The 16,374-nt window shown below is 43.4% G+C and overlaps 1 protein-coding gene across 2 annotated transcripts in view; it reads left to right on the top strand.

Annotated features, from left to right (window-relative positions):
- Nucleotides 1-332: 332 nt before the first annotated feature.
- Nucleotides 333-16,374, top strand: part of DDX1 (DEAD-box helicase 1) — a 40,247-nt gene continuing 24,205 nt past the window's right edge. Inside the window, exons 1-6 of one of the 2 annotated variants that reach the window (XM_070799113.1) lie at nt 333-621; nt 11,375-11,426; nt 11,737-11,800; nt 12,914-12,943; nt 13,727-13,823; nt 15,729-15,776. In XM_070799113.1, coding sequence (XP_070655214.1) covers nt 579-621; nt 11,375-11,426; nt 11,737-11,800; nt 12,914-12,943; nt 13,727-13,823; nt 15,729-15,776 — 334 coding nt within the window. In that variant the 5' untranslated portion in view covers nt 333-578. Of the gene's footprint in view, nt 622-8,408; nt 8,535-11,374; nt 11,427-11,736; nt 11,801-12,913; nt 12,944-13,726; nt 13,824-15,728; nt 15,777-16,374 lie in introns of those variants that run through there. The other variant, XM_070799114.1, reaches the window with a different exon arrangement.

The raw sequence follows: 16,374 nt of genomic DNA, 5'->3' as shown, positions 1-16,374 counted from the left end.
TTAAGTTGTTGCTGTTAAGTGGATAAGTCGTGTCCGACTCTTTGCAACCCCATGGACTGTAGCCCACCAGGCTCCTCTGTCCATAGGATTTCCCAGGCAACAGTACTGGAGTGGGTTACCATTTCTTTCTCTAAGGGATCGTCCCAACCCAGGGATGGAACCTGAGTCTCCTGCATTGGCAGGCAGATTCTTTACCACTAAAGAATCTGAGAAAAGCCACCTGGGAAGCCTTCTTGCATCTAGAGGTGGAGCCTATTTCTCTTCCTCATGAATCTGGGCTGTGCTGGTCATGTGACCTGTAATGACAAACGGAACTTGGCAGAAGTGACACTGAGCTACTTCCATAGCTGACTTAAAAGGTACGCAGCCTTGGCTTTCTATTTTGGGGCCCTCTCCCCTTGAAACCCAGCTACCGTGTAGGAAGTCTGTCTTCCCTGGATTAATCCTGCTGTGGGAAAGCCTAAGATGGACATCTGGAGACAGCAAGCCCATGGATGGGAGCCCTGCAGTACCAGGCATGAGAGTGAAGCCTTCTCAGACGGTCCAGTCCAGCCCACCAGCTGAATGCACCCAAGGGAATGACCCCCAGCTCATACTGCGTCGAACAGAAGAACCAGTCAGGTAAGCCCTGCCTAAATTCCAGGCTCACAGAATCATGACCAATAAATCAGCTATTGTACTTGTTTGGAGGTATTACTTAGCAATAGATAACTGAAACTGAAAGAGGAAGGCTATTGTAGGGAGAGGAAACAGCATAAGCAAACATTTAGTGGAGAGAGGCAATCTGCTCTATGCAAGGAATTCTACATGGTCTGATGTGTTGAAGGGTACAGTGGCCTTAGGGTACCTGCTGATAGGAAGGTCTGGTGTGTGCCATCCTCTGGAGGGTGGAATCAGGAGTCTACTACCAAGAGATTTCAAAGTGGAGAGGGTGTCCTGGTGGAAGGTTGACCACATCCACTCACAGCATACGGATGTGAGAGTGGGACCATAAAGAAGGTTGAACACCGAAGAACTCCCCTGTAGCTCAGATGGTAAAGTGTCTGCCTACAATGCGGGAGACCTGGGTTTGATCCCTGGGTTGGGAGGATCTCCTGGAGAAGGAAATGGCAACCCATTCCAGTATTCTTGCCTGGAAAATCCCATGGACGGAGGAACCTGGTAGGCTACAGTCCATGGGGTCGCAAAGAGTCGGACACGACTGAGGGACATTTCCTTTACTTTACAACTGTGGTGCTGGAGAAGCCTCCTGAGAGTCCCTTGGACTGCAAGGAGATCAAACTAGTCAATCCTAAAGGAAATAATCCTGAATATTCACTGGAAAGAACGATGCTGAAGATCCAATACTTTGGCCACCTGATATGAAGAGCTGATGCACTGGAAAAGATCCTGATGCTGGGAAAAATTGAAGGCAGAAGGAAAAGTGGGCAACAGAGGATGAGATAGTTGACTGGCATCACCAACTCAATGGACAGGAGTTTGACCAAATTCCGGGATATAGCAAAGGACAGGGAAGCCTGGCCTGCTGTAGTCATGAGGTTGCAGAGTTGGACACAACTTCGCAACTGAAAAACAACAATAGCAACAACTCACAGCAGGATTCAGGATCCAGAGCATTGCTGCTAAGTTCTCTATTCTCCTAAGACATAGATCTGTGGGCAAACTTCCTGGGGAAGCTTTGAGGAGTGAGACACTACCTGGGTGGGAATGATGAATGGGTTTGTGTTATGTATTGGGAGGAAGGACTTGGGGGATGGGTTATATAATGAAAGTATTGCATTTTCTAATTGACTTCCTTCACATTAAAACAATTCTCTCTTGCTGTTTCCTTCTTGGTGATGGCTAGATCCTTAAAAGCTGGGAAGGAGGGCTCAGGAAATTTAGAGTCATTTCCTCCATTGCATATGGCACATTCATTTCATCTTCATTTTTGGTTGTGAGGAAATGAACATATATTCAAGCATTGTTTTTGATAGTGCCTTCATGACTGGGGCCATGACTTTAGAGCCACAGTAAGTTTCTTACTGCTCTACTCTAGAACATTTCAAGAAATGATCTGAGTGATCATTACACAATATCTCTATGGATGAATGTTTCATCTCCTTCCTTCATATCTGTTAGGAATGTGTTAGGTGGCAAGCCGGAGGGTATGAACAGTAGCTCAAATATATAAGACATTTTCCAGCTACAAGACATCTAGCGGCAGACAGACCTGGGCTGGTAACGTAGCTCACCACCATTCATCAAGGATCCAGTCTCCTGATTTCTGCTTCAAAAACCTTAGCATGAAGCCATCTTAGTGGCTCATCTCTGCCTTTCCAGGGAGCATGTCCAGAAGACAAAGAGTATCTGCCAGTCAGATCTTTCCTTTTTAAAAAGGAACTTTCATTTTCATCTCGGCAGAAGTGGATCTCATGCTGTCTCTCTACAAGGGAGTCTGGAAAGGCAACCTTTTCTTTTTTTCTTTTCCCAGGCTGTATAATAGTGCTTCCCTGGTGGCTCAGAGGTTAAAGTGTCCGCCTGCAATGCGGGAGACCTGGGTTGGATCCCTGGGTTGGGAAGATCCCCTGGAGAAGGAAATGGCAACCCACTCCAGTGTTCTTGCCTGGAGAATCCCATGGACAGAGGAGCCTGGTGGGCTACAGTCCACAGGGTCGCAAAGAGTTGGACTTGACTGAGTGACTTCACTTTCACTTTCATAACAGAGAAGGGCAAGGGGAAAGGGTGAGGGCTTTGCTGGTGGCTCAGACGGTAAAGAATCCACCTGCAATACAGGAGACCCTGGTTCAATTCCTGGGTCAGGAAGATCTCCTGGAGAAGAGAATGGTTACCCACTCTAGTATTCTTGCCTGGAGCGTTGCATGGACAGAGGAGCCTCGAGGGCTCCTGTTCATGGGGTCACAAAGAATCGGAAATGACTCAGCATCTCACACTTTCACTTCTCTTTCAAGGGGAAGCGGGAATGTGTGTGGCCAGTCCATGGACTCCTTCATGGGGCCCATCCTCTCTACACTCTCAAGGGCCTGGGTAACTCAAGGATGTATTTTTTAGGGCTGCCTTTGCAGTTAAAATCCATCTGGTCTGCAGTGACCTATACTACACCTTACCTGAAAATACGTATCCCAGTCTCTTTTGGGTGCACGGATATTGCAGGAAAATTCCACCAAACACTCTTGGCTATGGGTCCAAAACGTTCAATTACATAAAATGCTGGGTTATTGTGAAGTTATGGAAATAAACGTTGGTGGAAAAGTCCCAGCTGGGAGTTTTAATTACCTTTGCAGGTTTATCCAGCATGGCTGCAGTTACCAGTTTGGTGCCGTCAGCTCAGCTACAATTTGGCGCCACCTAGTGGTGGCTGTCTTCCCACCTAATGATTTATGTAGAGTTTCCGGGACCAGGTGGAGAAGGGAACGGCAATCCAATCCAGTATTCTTGTCTGTAAAATCGCACGGACAGAGGCTCCTGGTGGGCTACAGTGCATGGGGTTGCAAAGAGTTGGACACGACTGAGCGACTAAGCACACACAGATAAAGAAAAGCTGCCTGGCTATTTTCATCACAACTATAGTCTCATTTCTGTTATTAAATTATTGGGTCCAGTGTTATGTGGAGAAGGCAATGGCACCCCACTCCAGTACTCTTGCCTGGAAAACCCCATGGACGGAGGAGCCTGGTGGGCTGCCCTCTCTGGGGTCGCACAGAGTCGGACACGACTAAAGTGACTTAGCAGCCAGTGTTATGATCAAAATTCACAACTTGAACCAAAAGGACAGCTTCCTTCTCCCCAGCTTAGCAATGCTGTGAAGGGTGCAGTCACTCTCATTTCTGCTCTCCTGTCTCCCATTAGCTATTGTTTCTGACCCTTGGGGAGAGATAACATCTGGCAGAAAGGAGACTCACCTTTGGTTGGCGGGTCCCTTTGTGATCTGAATCTGGTGCTCTTGGGTTCAACCATGCCCAAGGTTGATTTTTTTTAGCTCAGAGGTACTTTTTGTTGGTTTCTTGGGAGATTCTTGTGCTGGTATTCTCCAAACGCAACTCAAATGATGCAGGTGATGTCTGTCCTCTGGTTAAAGTGTTAGTCCCTCAGCTGGGTCCAATTCTTTGCGACCGCATGGACTGTAGCCTGCCAGGCTCTTCTGTCCATGGAATTTTCCAGGTAAGAATACTGGAGTGGGTAGCCATTGCTTTCTCTATGGGACCTTCCTGACCCAGGGATTGAACCTGCGTCTCCTGCATTGCAGGCAGATTCTTTACCATCAGAGCCACCAGGGAGGCCCCCATCTGTTTAAAAGTATGAATAAAATGGGGTCCTTTGGGGATCTGTCTGCTGCATCCCTTAGCTTCTCTAGGCAGCTCTCTTGGGCACATTCCCTTTGAAGAGAGCTTCAAGGCCACAGGTGCAGTTAGCTCTGAGGGGGAAGGTCACACATATTCCCCTGCAGTTGCTGGAACTGTAGTCTGCTTACACAGCTGCCTTCTCTTCCCTCCGGCTCTTTTTCTGCCCTGCTGCCTTGGTGCCTTCTAGTCACAGCTTCTCAGAGTATGCCTTCTGCTTCCCCGACTCCTGAGATCAAAAGTTCTGAGTAGTCCCCCGGAAAATGCTTCATCCCTTGAGCTAGGAAAAATATGGGGTATATGGTATCTATTCAGAACTGCTACACTGCATAACTCTCAGGTGTACCACTTATATAAATTGGTACAAAATAGAATGAGAATATAGAATATACTGTGAATGGTGCCCCCTGGAGGTGGGAGGCTGCAGCTCGGCCTGATTTTATTACCTTTGGAACTTCAGGTGGTGGATCCTCTTACAGGTCCTAGTGTAATAAGAGAGGTAACACACATAGGAGAAGGGGACGACAGAGGATGAGATGGCTGGATGGCATCACTGACTCGATGGACGTGAGTCTGAGTGAACTCCGGGAGTTGGTGATGGACAGGGAGGCCTGGCGTGCTGCAATTCATGGGGTCACAAAGAGTCAGACATGACTGAGCGACTGAACTGAACTGAACACACATAGACAGTGCTGTGCACTGTTGTAGATGCTTTACCTATTTTATTCAATCCTCATACCAATCCTTCAAGGTCGACATTATTCATGGTTATTTCACAAAAGAGTGAACTGAAGCCCAGATTTGTTCAAGGTTACACAGCTGAGTGCTATCATTGTAAACAACTGTTTTGTTGATATCTATACAACAAAAGTCAAATTAACTTAAAAACTTTTTAAAACAAGAAAAACCAGTTTAGAAAGCTTCCTTGAGGTCTTCTCAATGGTTTCACAGATGCTGCTGCTGGGACCCCATAGACAGCAGCCCACCAGGCTCCCCCGTCCCTGGGATTCTCCAGGTAAGAACACTGGAGTGGGCTGCCATTTCATTCTCCAATGCATGAAAGTGAGAAGTGAAAGTGAAGTCGCTCAGTCGTGTCGGACTCTTCGCAACCCCATGGACTGCAGCCCACCAGCCTTCTCCATCCATGGGATTTTCCAGGCAAGAGTACTGGAGTGGGGTGCCATCGCCTTCTCCGTCACAGATGCTAATAACAGCAATTAAGAACATCAGCAAAAAACTTGAAAAAACACAAAAAATATCTAGCTATTGTTTTAATGAGGTAAAAATCTTTTTCTTTTAAAAAAAGGAATTACCACAAATGAATTTTAAAAAAGTTCTTTGGATGGTTATTCAAAATGGGATAAGTAAAATAGACATTTATGTTGATTAAAACAAGATTTGATATTACTACCCTATGTAAAGTTGGCTTCCCTGGTGGCTGAGACTGTAAAAAATTTGCCTGCCAATGTGGTAGACTCAGGTTTGATCCTTGGGTTAGAAAGATCCCCTGGAAAAGGGCATGGCAACCCACTCCAGTATTCTTTCCTGGATAATTCCATGGACAGAGGAGCCTGGAAGGCTATAGTCTATGGGGTCACAAAGAGTCAGACATGACTGATGACTAACACTAATGCACACCTAGCAAGAGGCAGGGCTAGAATTCAAACCTAGAGAGTATGGCTCCCGAAGCTGTCATTCTAAGTCCATCTGAAACATTTTGCCTGAGGTTTTCTTTTCTCCTGTCCTTCTGTGGCTAGCTACTCATGGTACAGCAAGCACCCTGAGGTTACGCAGATGTGGCTCAGCTACCACTGCTGTCCAGTAGCCACGTGGCTTTCGGTTCAGTTCAGTTCAGTCGCTCAGTCGTGTCTGACTCTTTGCGACCTCATAGACTGCAGCACGCCAGGCCTCCCTGTCCAACACTAACTCTGGGAGCTTGCTCAAACTCAAGACCATCGAGTCAGTGATGCCATCCACCATCTCATCTTCTGTCATCCCCTTCTCCTCTTGACTTCAATCTTTTCCAGCATCAGGGTCTTTTCGGTGAGTCAGTTCTTTCCATCAGGTGGACAAAGTATTGGAGTTTCAGCTTCAGCATCAGTCCTTCCAATGAATGCTCAGGACTGATTTCCTTTAGGATGGACTGGTTGGATCTCCTTGCAGTCCAAGGGACTTTCAAGAGTCTTCTCCAACGACCACAGTTCAAAAGCATCAGTGCTTTGGTGCTCAGCTTTGTTTATAGTCCAACTCCCACATCCATACATAACTACTGGAAAAACCACAGCCTTGACTAGACAGACCTTTGTTGGCAAAATATGTCTCTGCTTTTTAATATGCTATCTAGGTTGGTCATAATTTTTCTTCCAAGGAGTAAGTGTCTTTTAATTTCATGGCTGCACTCACCATCTGCAGTGATTTTGGAGCCCAATAAAATAAGGTCTGTCACTGTTTCTCCATCTATTTGCCATGAAGTGATGGGACCAGATGCTATGATCTTAGTTTTCTGAATGTTGAGTTTTAAGCCAACTTCTTCACTCTCCTCTTCCACTTTCATCAAGAGGCTCTTTAGTTCTTCATTTTCTACCATAAGGGTGGTGTCATCTGTATATCTGATGTTATTGATATTTCTCCTGGCAATCTTGATTTCAGCTTGTGCTTTCATCCATCCCAGCGTTTCTCATGATGTACTCTGCATATGAGTTAAATAAGCACGGTGACAATATACAGTCTTGATGTACTCCTTTTCCTATTTGGAACCAGTCTGTTGTTCCACGTCCAGTTCTAACTGTTGCTTCCTGAGCTGCATACAGATTTCTCAGGAGGCAGGTCAGGTGATCTGGTATTCCCATCTCTTTCAGAATTTTCCACAGTTTATTGTGATCCACACAGTCAAAGGCTTTGGCATAGTCAATAAAGCAGAAATAGATATTTTTTGGAACTCTCTTGCTTTTTCAGTGATCCAACAGATGTTGCCAATTTGATCTCTGGTTCCTCTGCCTAAAACCAGCTTGAACATCTGGAAGTTCACAGTTCATGTATTGTTGAAGCCTGGCTTGGAGAATTTTGAGCATTACTTTGCTAGTGTGTGAGATGAGTGCTGTTGTGTGGTAGTTTGAGCATTCTTTGGCATTGACTTTCTTTGGGATTGGAATGAAAACTGACCTTTTCCAGTCCTGTGACCACTGCTGAGTTTTCCAAATTTGCTGGCATATTGAGTGCAGCACTTTCACAGCATCATCTTTTAGGATTTGAAATAGTTCAGGTGGAATTCCATCACTTCCACTAGCTTTGTTTGTAGTGATGCTTCATAAGGGCCATTTGACTTCACATTCAGGATGTCTGGGTCTAGGTGAGTGATCACACCACCGTGGTTCTCTGGGTCATGAATATCTTTTTTGTATAGTTCTTCTACGTGGCTTTAGATGGGTTAATTTCTTGACACTTAGTGTCTTCATCTAAAGATGTTAATACTCCTTGGCAGAGCTGACGGGAGGATTAAATATTCGTTTACTTTTCCTATCTTTCTGCAAAAAGAAGAGTCAAAACTGTATGAACATCAAACAGATTTGAAATTTTCAATACTACATCAAACACTGAGGCTGGGAGGCTGGAATCAGTCAAAAATATTTAATAAATGGCTATTGGGTGCCAGGCTCTTCTCTCCCTAGTATTGGTGGGGGAGGGGGGGGACGGGGTGGACATTGAGTTCAGTACATTCTCTCCAGGTCATTCGCATACCAGAAAGCCCTGCTTATTATCTTTGAGAAGTTGAGGGGTCTGAAGGAGGCAGCCGAGATAACACAGTTTTGTTGTCGGATCATCCTGGGCCCTTGTGTGAGCCTCATTACGAAAGGCCTGCTTCCTTATCCGTGTGAAAGTGGTCCTGATGATACACAGCATACTTGACGTAAAAGGTAACTCTGAGTTCGTCTAATGATGACGGGTACTGGCCACTCAGGAAAACCAAGGCGCAGCTGAACTGGATCTCCGCTGTGAGGTCCAGGGGCGGGTCTTTCTGTGCCCGGAACCGTTCTGTCGAGGCTGTGTGCCTGCCCGGACTTGGAAAGCAGCAGACCCGGGCGGGGGCCGGGCAGGGAGCGGAAGCGCCAGCGGCCAGCGCGCAGCGTGTCCGGGCGGAGGGAGGGAGCGCGAGCTGAGCGGCGGAGGACGGGGCGAAGATGGCGGCTTTCTCCGGTGCGTCCGCGGAGCAGGGGGGCCGGAGCGGGCGGCCCGATCGGCGCCTCGGCTTGGGCCGAGGGGCGGAGAGGGGCCGCGCAGTTCAGGAGGGAGCTGTCTAGGGCAATCTCTTCCTTGCCCGCGCCCGGGGCGGGTTCGGGGAGGACCAGTGGCAGCGCGGGAGGCCCGATCGGTGCGTCTCGCTGTTGCAGGGAGACAGCCTTTTGCTGTCTGGATGCCGGCTGGCTGGCCGGGCCTCCCCGGTGCTCGCTCCCGTCTGTCTCTCCTTCCAGCCGCCCTTCACCCTGCTGTCCTGCCCGATGCGGCGGCGATGCTGCAGCTGCGCTCGGAGCCCCAGGCCTCCTGGGCTTTGACGTGGCGGGTGGTGCAGGGAACCGTCTTCTGCCCGCGCCCGGGGAGGGGCGGGCCGGGCAGGGAGGCAGCGGGGCGCGCGGAGAGGGCTTCCTTGGAAGTGACCATCCTGCATCTAGAGTTTTCCCCAGGCCCTTCCAGAACGAAAAGTCCTAGGCACAAACCTGATCCTTCTTTGTTGTTAAGCGCCGTTAAATCAACCCTAACGTTATATATACCTATATATATATACCTATATAAGCTATAGGGAAAACCTTTTCAGCCGCGTAAACACGAGGTCAGCGCACACTTTTAAAAATCGTTCTTTTCTGGCGATACCCTCTTTCGTTCCGAAAAGGAATTTGAGATGGCTTACGTAACTGGACAGTTGTTTTTTTCCTTTTTCTTTATCATTCTTCCTTTATACGTCCACAAGTTGCAGTCAGCCTTCCATACTGAAAGTTGTACATTTACCTAGCAATAAATGTATGCAGTTAGGCCAACCATCTTTAATGTTTGTTATCCTATTAAGGTGACTTCACATATAACCCAGTATTGTTACTTTCTTCATTTTTCTACTATTAGAACATTAGAAATTCCAGATTTTTAGTTGGGAGGAAGATTTCTGGAGGTTTTAGTTGGGTTTCATAGGAGACGAGAGGAAATCTGCGTAAACTGGGAGCTGCTTTTCTTTGACCAGCTCTCCTAAAACAAGATTTCAGAGCTCAGGTGTGCAGAGCAGCTAGCTCCAGGTTGTCGTTTTGTAGGGTCACTTTGAGAGTTATGCACAGATTTCAGCAATATTAGGGTAATGGGCTGGAAGAGTCTGTGATGTGAAAGACAATAGTGGAATTAAAGAGCATGAATATTGCTATTTTTCTTTTGAGTATTAAAAATGTTCTGTTTAAAGAAAACATGGTTTCAAAGCAAATCTGCAAAGAGCATGACCAGTGTGGAACAAGAAATTGCCTGGAATTTGCTGAAAGCCGTCTTTAGTTGGTGCTTGCAATGTAATAGTTAATATAGATGCAGCCTATTGAAGACCTTCCCCCTTTTTTCCAAGCAGTTTGCATTTTAGGAGAGAGAATACACCTAGACTCTCAGGGGGTCACTTTTTAAAAAGGTCAGCTTGGCTGTACTTTTGACCTGGATTAGTTTTTCAATCTGTGGATTTCGTCAAAGAGATTGAGGGGTAGAAGAGCCTGCCTTTTTGGAAGAGATTTTTATACTTTCTTATGTCATCAATGTTTATATTAACTAGGTCACTATATAAAATGTTGGGGCTTCCCAGCTAGTACTAGTGGTAAAGAATCTGCCCACCAGTGCAGGTTCCATCCCTGGGTCAGGAAGATCCCTGGAGAAGGAAATGGCAACCCACTCCAGTATGCTTGCCTGGAAAATTCCATGGCAAGGGAGCCTGGCTGGCTGCAGTCCATTGGGCCACAAAGAGTTGGGCGCTACTGAGCACACATATAAAATGTTAGTATTGTATCTACTGTTGACTGCTAATATGAGTCTTCTCACTTGATGTGGTAGAGGGGGGCGTGTGGGAGCTACTTTTGCAGTGGATTATAGATTTATTTTGTCTTTTTACAAACGATTATAAGAAATACAAAATATCCAAATAGTTTATCTTTGGGGTTAGATGTATTTGAGTATTGTTTGTTTTTTAATAGAAATATATACTGTTGTATAGATAACTAATAAAAGCTACAGTTTTAAAATGCAGACTTGAAAGATCACTTCTTATTTGGAAAGGAAATTTAAGAAATACAACTGACTATTCCATACAACCCTACAGTTCATTTGAGAAGTGATGAAATTTCAAAATCCAATGAGAAATAACCCGGCCTATTTATTTAGGATTCGCTTTGATGTAAATTACTTAAAACATGTGAACAGGTAAGAACAGAGAAGTTCTTCAGCTGACATTTCTGGTTAACCCAAGTTCTCACCACCAGCCCCTCCCTTTCAGTTCATCATAGTTTTGATTATGGCTACCTGTACATGTGGGCTCCCTCTTCTTACCTGTTCATTTGTCTCAGATCGCTGAGGGTATTCACATGGTCCTCACAGAGGCAAGACACGTGATTTCCACATCATCTCTAGATGAAACACCAAGGTACTGGTCTGGAACCTCTCCAGTTCTGGCAGATTTCTCACTAGTGGTAGGAAGGAAACTGTCACCGGTGGCTGCTGTATATCATCCCTAAGTGGCAGCTGTGTTCCAGGTGCATTACATATGAGTATCTGTAATCTTCCCATATCCCTACAATGCAGGCAGTATTTTAGCTCCATTTTCTGTGGGGAAATAGGTATGGAGCTTGCTTAAGGTCACATTGGTAGTGAGAGCTTGAATTTGACTTTCAAGGTCTTTGTCCAAAATTTATACTCAGTAGACATTTGAATGTTGCTTCAAACCTGTTTTACCACTGAATAGTAATTTTAAGAGCAGTATAATTTGTTTAGTACTATGTGTAATCTTTAAAATTAATTTTTATTTTCAGAGATGGGTGTTATGCCTGAGATTGCACAAGCCGTGGAAGAGATGGATTGGCTGTAAGTACCTCTGTCTTTAAAAACTTGTATGTTCCTGTGACAGCAGAGTTTTACAATTTAAAATAACAGTGATTTTATCAAAGATTGTTGGGCCCAGTTGGGTAAGTGAAATTCAGTTTTTTTCTTGTGATTCTTTAAATTGTAGAATTTCCTTTTTAAACGTTGATATATTTTTAGCTGAAAAAAGATTGTTAGTATTTACCAAATAAAATTCTCATCTAGGTTTATTGTTTAACATGACTTAATGAGCTTAGGTGATTTTTTTTTCTTTCTTTTCACTAACTAAAATTCTTCAAAATGATTCTTCTAGTCTCCCAACTGATATCCAGGCTGAATCGATCCCCCTCATCCTAGGAGGAGGTGATGTCCTTATGGTATGTTTAAACATGGTGGGGTAGTCGGAAGCCAGGGAAACACAATTCTGGGGCTGTTTGTAACCGCACTCTTAAAGAGGCCCCATAGGCTTAAAAATGATATTTTCACCAGATTAATTTTGTTTATTCACCAACATTGAAGATCCATATGCTCCATTCAAAATAAGTAGGTAGGAGTTGCGGGGAACACAGAGGTGGATACGATGCAGTCCTTGCCCTTCAGAAGCTTAAACCCAGTAGCTCAGTAAGACAGGTACACAGATAAATGTCATACAAGGGAGGATTTGCCCAAGAAACGCAGTGTGTGACAAGATTCAAGTGGGGATGCAGTTACTCTTCTGCTTGAGGAATTGTAAGGGACTCGGCTTGGAGGAACTAGATTTTGGACAAGGGATGATAAAGGAGAAATGCCCTCCAGGTAGAGAGCACATCGGCAAAAACAGGGAATAGGAGAATGCAGGGTACGATCCCAGAGTAGTTCACTCAGGTGGTAGCATGCCGTACGTGTGTCTGCGGTGCGGGGGTGGAGAGGCGTAACTTGAGATAAGATGGGAGTATATGGTGGGTCAGATTATCTGAGCCCTTTCTTAAGGGTCATGGTAAAGAATTTGGGTGTTTGTTGGCAGTGGGGATCATTGGACATGTTTAACTAGAGATGCCTTGCATGGTTAGAAGTGTGTTTTTTTATGAAGACTGATTTGGTAGCAGCTTGTAGTATAGCTCTGAGAGGTGAGATGCAGTTGCTGCTGCTGCTAAGTCACTTCAGTTGTGTCCTACTCTTCGCGACCCCATGGACTGCAGCCTACCAGGCTCCTCTGTCTGTGGGATTTTCCAGGCAAGAGTACTGGAGTGGGTTGCCATTGCCTTCTCCAGAGCTGCAGTTAGGGTGTTAGAACAGTGAGGATTTAGATTTGACTGTTAGCAATGGGAAAAGCGAACAGATTGCAGAGGGAATGGAAAAGAAATGGCAAGATTGGCAGTAGTCAAAAGAATTGAATGAGGAAATCAGAATAATCTGGCTAGCTTGTGTATCGTTAGAGATTTCTACATGCTATCACGTTAATTTGATTTCTTTAGCTGGCAATTTAAGCTTTATTTATTTTTTTCATTTAGGCTGCAGAAACAGGAAGTGGAAAAACTGGGGTAAGTAAACTTCTAAGTTGACTTACTTTGTAAGAGTTGATTTTAAAGCAACTTTTGTTGTTCAGTCACCTAAGTTGTGTCCAACTCTTTGTGACCCTGTGGACTGTAGCACACCAGGCTTCCCTGTCCTTCACCATCTCCTGAAGTCTGCTCAAACTCTTGTCCATTGAGCTGGTGATGCCATCCAACCGTCTCATCCTCTGTCGTCCTTCTCCTGCCTTCAGTCTTTCCCAGCATCAGGGTCTTTAAACATTGGTTTTTGCTTTGAAATATTTAATCAAATAATCTCCTTCCAAAATGTAAAAAATTTGTTGCTTGCCACTGAGAGCGATATTTTTGTTGCCATGCCAGCTAATTCTGAAAAAGATTTACAAGAGTATGGCTTTAAGAATATAGTTTTAAACTGGTCTTGGAAATAGTTACAATATCTTTAATATTTATACTCACTTCTGAATTCTAATGTAGTGGCTCCAGTAATAAAGAGGTTGCAATTAGGTTGATCTCCTATTGGTCTAGACTAGAGAATAATATTTATCCTTTTCAGTTCAGTTCATTCTGTAGGTCCCTATTGCTTATTATTTTGGGCTGTTGGCTGGCTCCTATTTCTTTCATTCAGTCAACTCTTACTATCTTACTGGTATTTTGGCTTTGGGCAAATTAGAGCAGCAATCAGGAATATGTGTATTATTTAAGGTGCATGCATAATTCTCACAATTTACATTGATTATTAAACTGTCACTGATATCTCATTACTAATATAGAGCACTCTTGTTTCTTCGCTAGGCTTTCAGTATTCCGGTTATTCAGATAGTGTATGAAACTCTGAAAGACCAACAAGAAGGCAAAAAAGGAAAAGCGACAATTAAAACTGGTGCTTCAGGTGATTTTTTGCATATTATTAATTTCTTTTTGTATAAATTAGTAATTCTCATGCTAGATATTTAAAGACATGAGATTTGAGTGTGCACTTTTATTGTTGATACACGGGGGATGGTATTGTCACTTGGTGTTGTGGAAACCATCAGTGCTAAAAGTGAGAGCATAAACATTGAAAGACGATCCCTTTTAAAATACTAACATTAGTATTAATTCCTTTGAGAAAATACTGGCATTTTGGAAATTATAGTTATTTTAATGTTTTTCTTAACTTGATAGCTTTTATGCATAATATTGAAGATAAAGGGCTTCCTTGTGTCTCAGCTGGTAAAGAATTTGCCTGCAGTTCAGGAGACCTGGGTTTGATCCCTGGCTTGGGAAGATCCCCTGGAGAAGGGAAAGGCTACCCACTGGAGAATTCCATGGACTGGATTGTCCTTGGGGTTGCAAAGAGACACGACTGAGCGACTTTCACTTTCATTGAAGATAAATTGGTACGATGTTTTACAAAGGCATTGAGGAAGGATTTTACAAATAATTGGTAGAGTAAAACCCCACAGTGGTAGAAAATACTGCCTTCTACAGGGAAAGAGGCATGCGTTGTCCTTTAAGGAAGGAGCCCAAGAAGTTAAAATGTAAAGTGTACATTTTAAACTCATCAGTCCTGTCTCCATGAAGATTGGTTCTGTTGGTGCCATTGACAATCTTACATCAATTTTCTCATCTTTAAATTTTGTCACTTTTATTAAATGGTTTCTGAATTCCATTCTATCTTGAGTAATCTGTGATTTTATTAAGTCACTTTTGTTTCATGAAACAAAACTCGGTTGTGACACAATTGCAAGCTTAAGTGGCATGAGCTGGCATATCAACTGTTTTCTTCTCAGGAGTTTGAAAGTAACAGTGTTAGAGAGTTTGTAGAATGAACTTATTTGTAAATGAATTGTGAGATAATGGATGTGAACACTAGACTATTAGTCTATTTAGAAATAGTCTCAGAACTTGTAACGGCTATCAGCCATCATTTATGAGAGATGATGATGAAAGGGAACACTCCACAGAAGATAACCTGAATGGTTGTGGTTCTAAAAACCATGTCCTGTTACAGATAAAGAAGCTAGGTACTGAAACATGGAGAAACAAAGAAGAGAGATGGTGTAATTGTTAAATCATTGAAGGGATCTGGAGAGAGAATATTGTTCTTGAAAGTACTGTTTAACTTAATTCCTAGTAGCTCACTTGAGCCCACAGTGAATGGAGACGCTCAGAGAACATTCAGAATGTTTAAGCAGATGGTAGATAAATTTTGACCAGAAATAGTCCAGAAAAGATTTCTATCTTGGGCTGAAATTGGGCTTGAAAACACATCGAGTTCTCTTTAGCTATTGCGATTCTTTGGTTATCCAGACTCTTAAGATGCTTTAGAAAAGGAAAATACTGATTCCCTAGACGTAAGGAGGAAAATACTTTGTGACTTTTGAATTATTTAAGATAAAGGACTGGCTTTTCTTTTAGTTATGATAAAGTGATAATTGGACTCTGATACATTGGTAGGTTGTTTTCACTATGACTGAAGTCGCCAGAACTTCATTTTATTAATACTCTCATAGTTAGGACACAGATCAGTGCCATCCTGTAAAAAGGCACTGAAACAAGAGAGCAGAAAAGGTTTTAGCCCTTGGTGGGTCAGTGACTATTATTTTTGACATGTTTCAGTTTTCAGTTTCAGTTTTGCCTTTAATCAAAACAGCAACACTTTTAATTGTACATTCCAGATAGTGTGTAAAACTATATTGAATCTAGAGGAGTTATGGTATGATATAAAATATAAAGTATTTGCTTTATTTTCTGTAGAATGTTTTAAATTATGTTTATTTAGGGTTAACTTTTCTTCTTTTAATTTGCTTAGTGCTGAACAAATGGCAAATGAACCCGTATGACAGAGGATCTGCTTTTGGTAAGTGGAGAGACTTTAGCAGCATATTTATAATTCAAAAGCTTGTTTTTAATGCAATGCTGAGGAAAGATAAAGAATCCTTATAAACTTATAAGGGGTTCTTGTGTTGATGGATGATAAAGGGTTATTTATTTTAGTAAGAAAGAGGTAAACAGCCAATAAGGAAAATGGGCGAAGTATGTGAATAGGCAGTTCACAGAAGAGCAGATCCAAATGGCAATAAACATGCAAGGTCAAGTTTACAGGTAGTAGGGAAGTGGAATGTAAAAGTTACAGTGATTGTGTTACACCATCTGATTAGCAAGAATCCAGAAGAGTGATACAAACGTACAAATTGGCTGCCTCTCTAAGAAGCAGTTCCGCATTATCTTTTAGTTTTTAAAGAATGTATATTCCTGGATGATCAAGCTCATTGGGGAAAAATTTCCCGTTTGCAAGGATATACATTCAGAGCTGTTGGATGCAACGTTGTTTCTAATGATAAAAACTACCAGCAAAGTAAATGCTGCTGCCAGAATAGTAAACAAAGATTAGGGTGTATCCATGGACTCTTGTGTAGCCATTAGGAAGAACAAGTCAGAACTGTAGAGTTGACTTG

Source organism: Bos indicus, chromosome 11 (assembly GCF_029378745.1).
Source record: "Bos indicus isolate NIAB-ARS_2022 breed Sahiwal x Tharparkar chromosome 11, NIAB-ARS_B.indTharparkar_mat_pri_1.0, whole genome shotgun sequence".
Lineage (NCBI taxonomy): Eukaryota > Metazoa > Chordata > Mammalia > Artiodactyla > Bovidae > Bos > Bos indicus.
The sequence above is the reverse complement of the archived record's forward strand: the minus strand, read 5'-3'. Positions and strand labels throughout refer to the sequence as shown.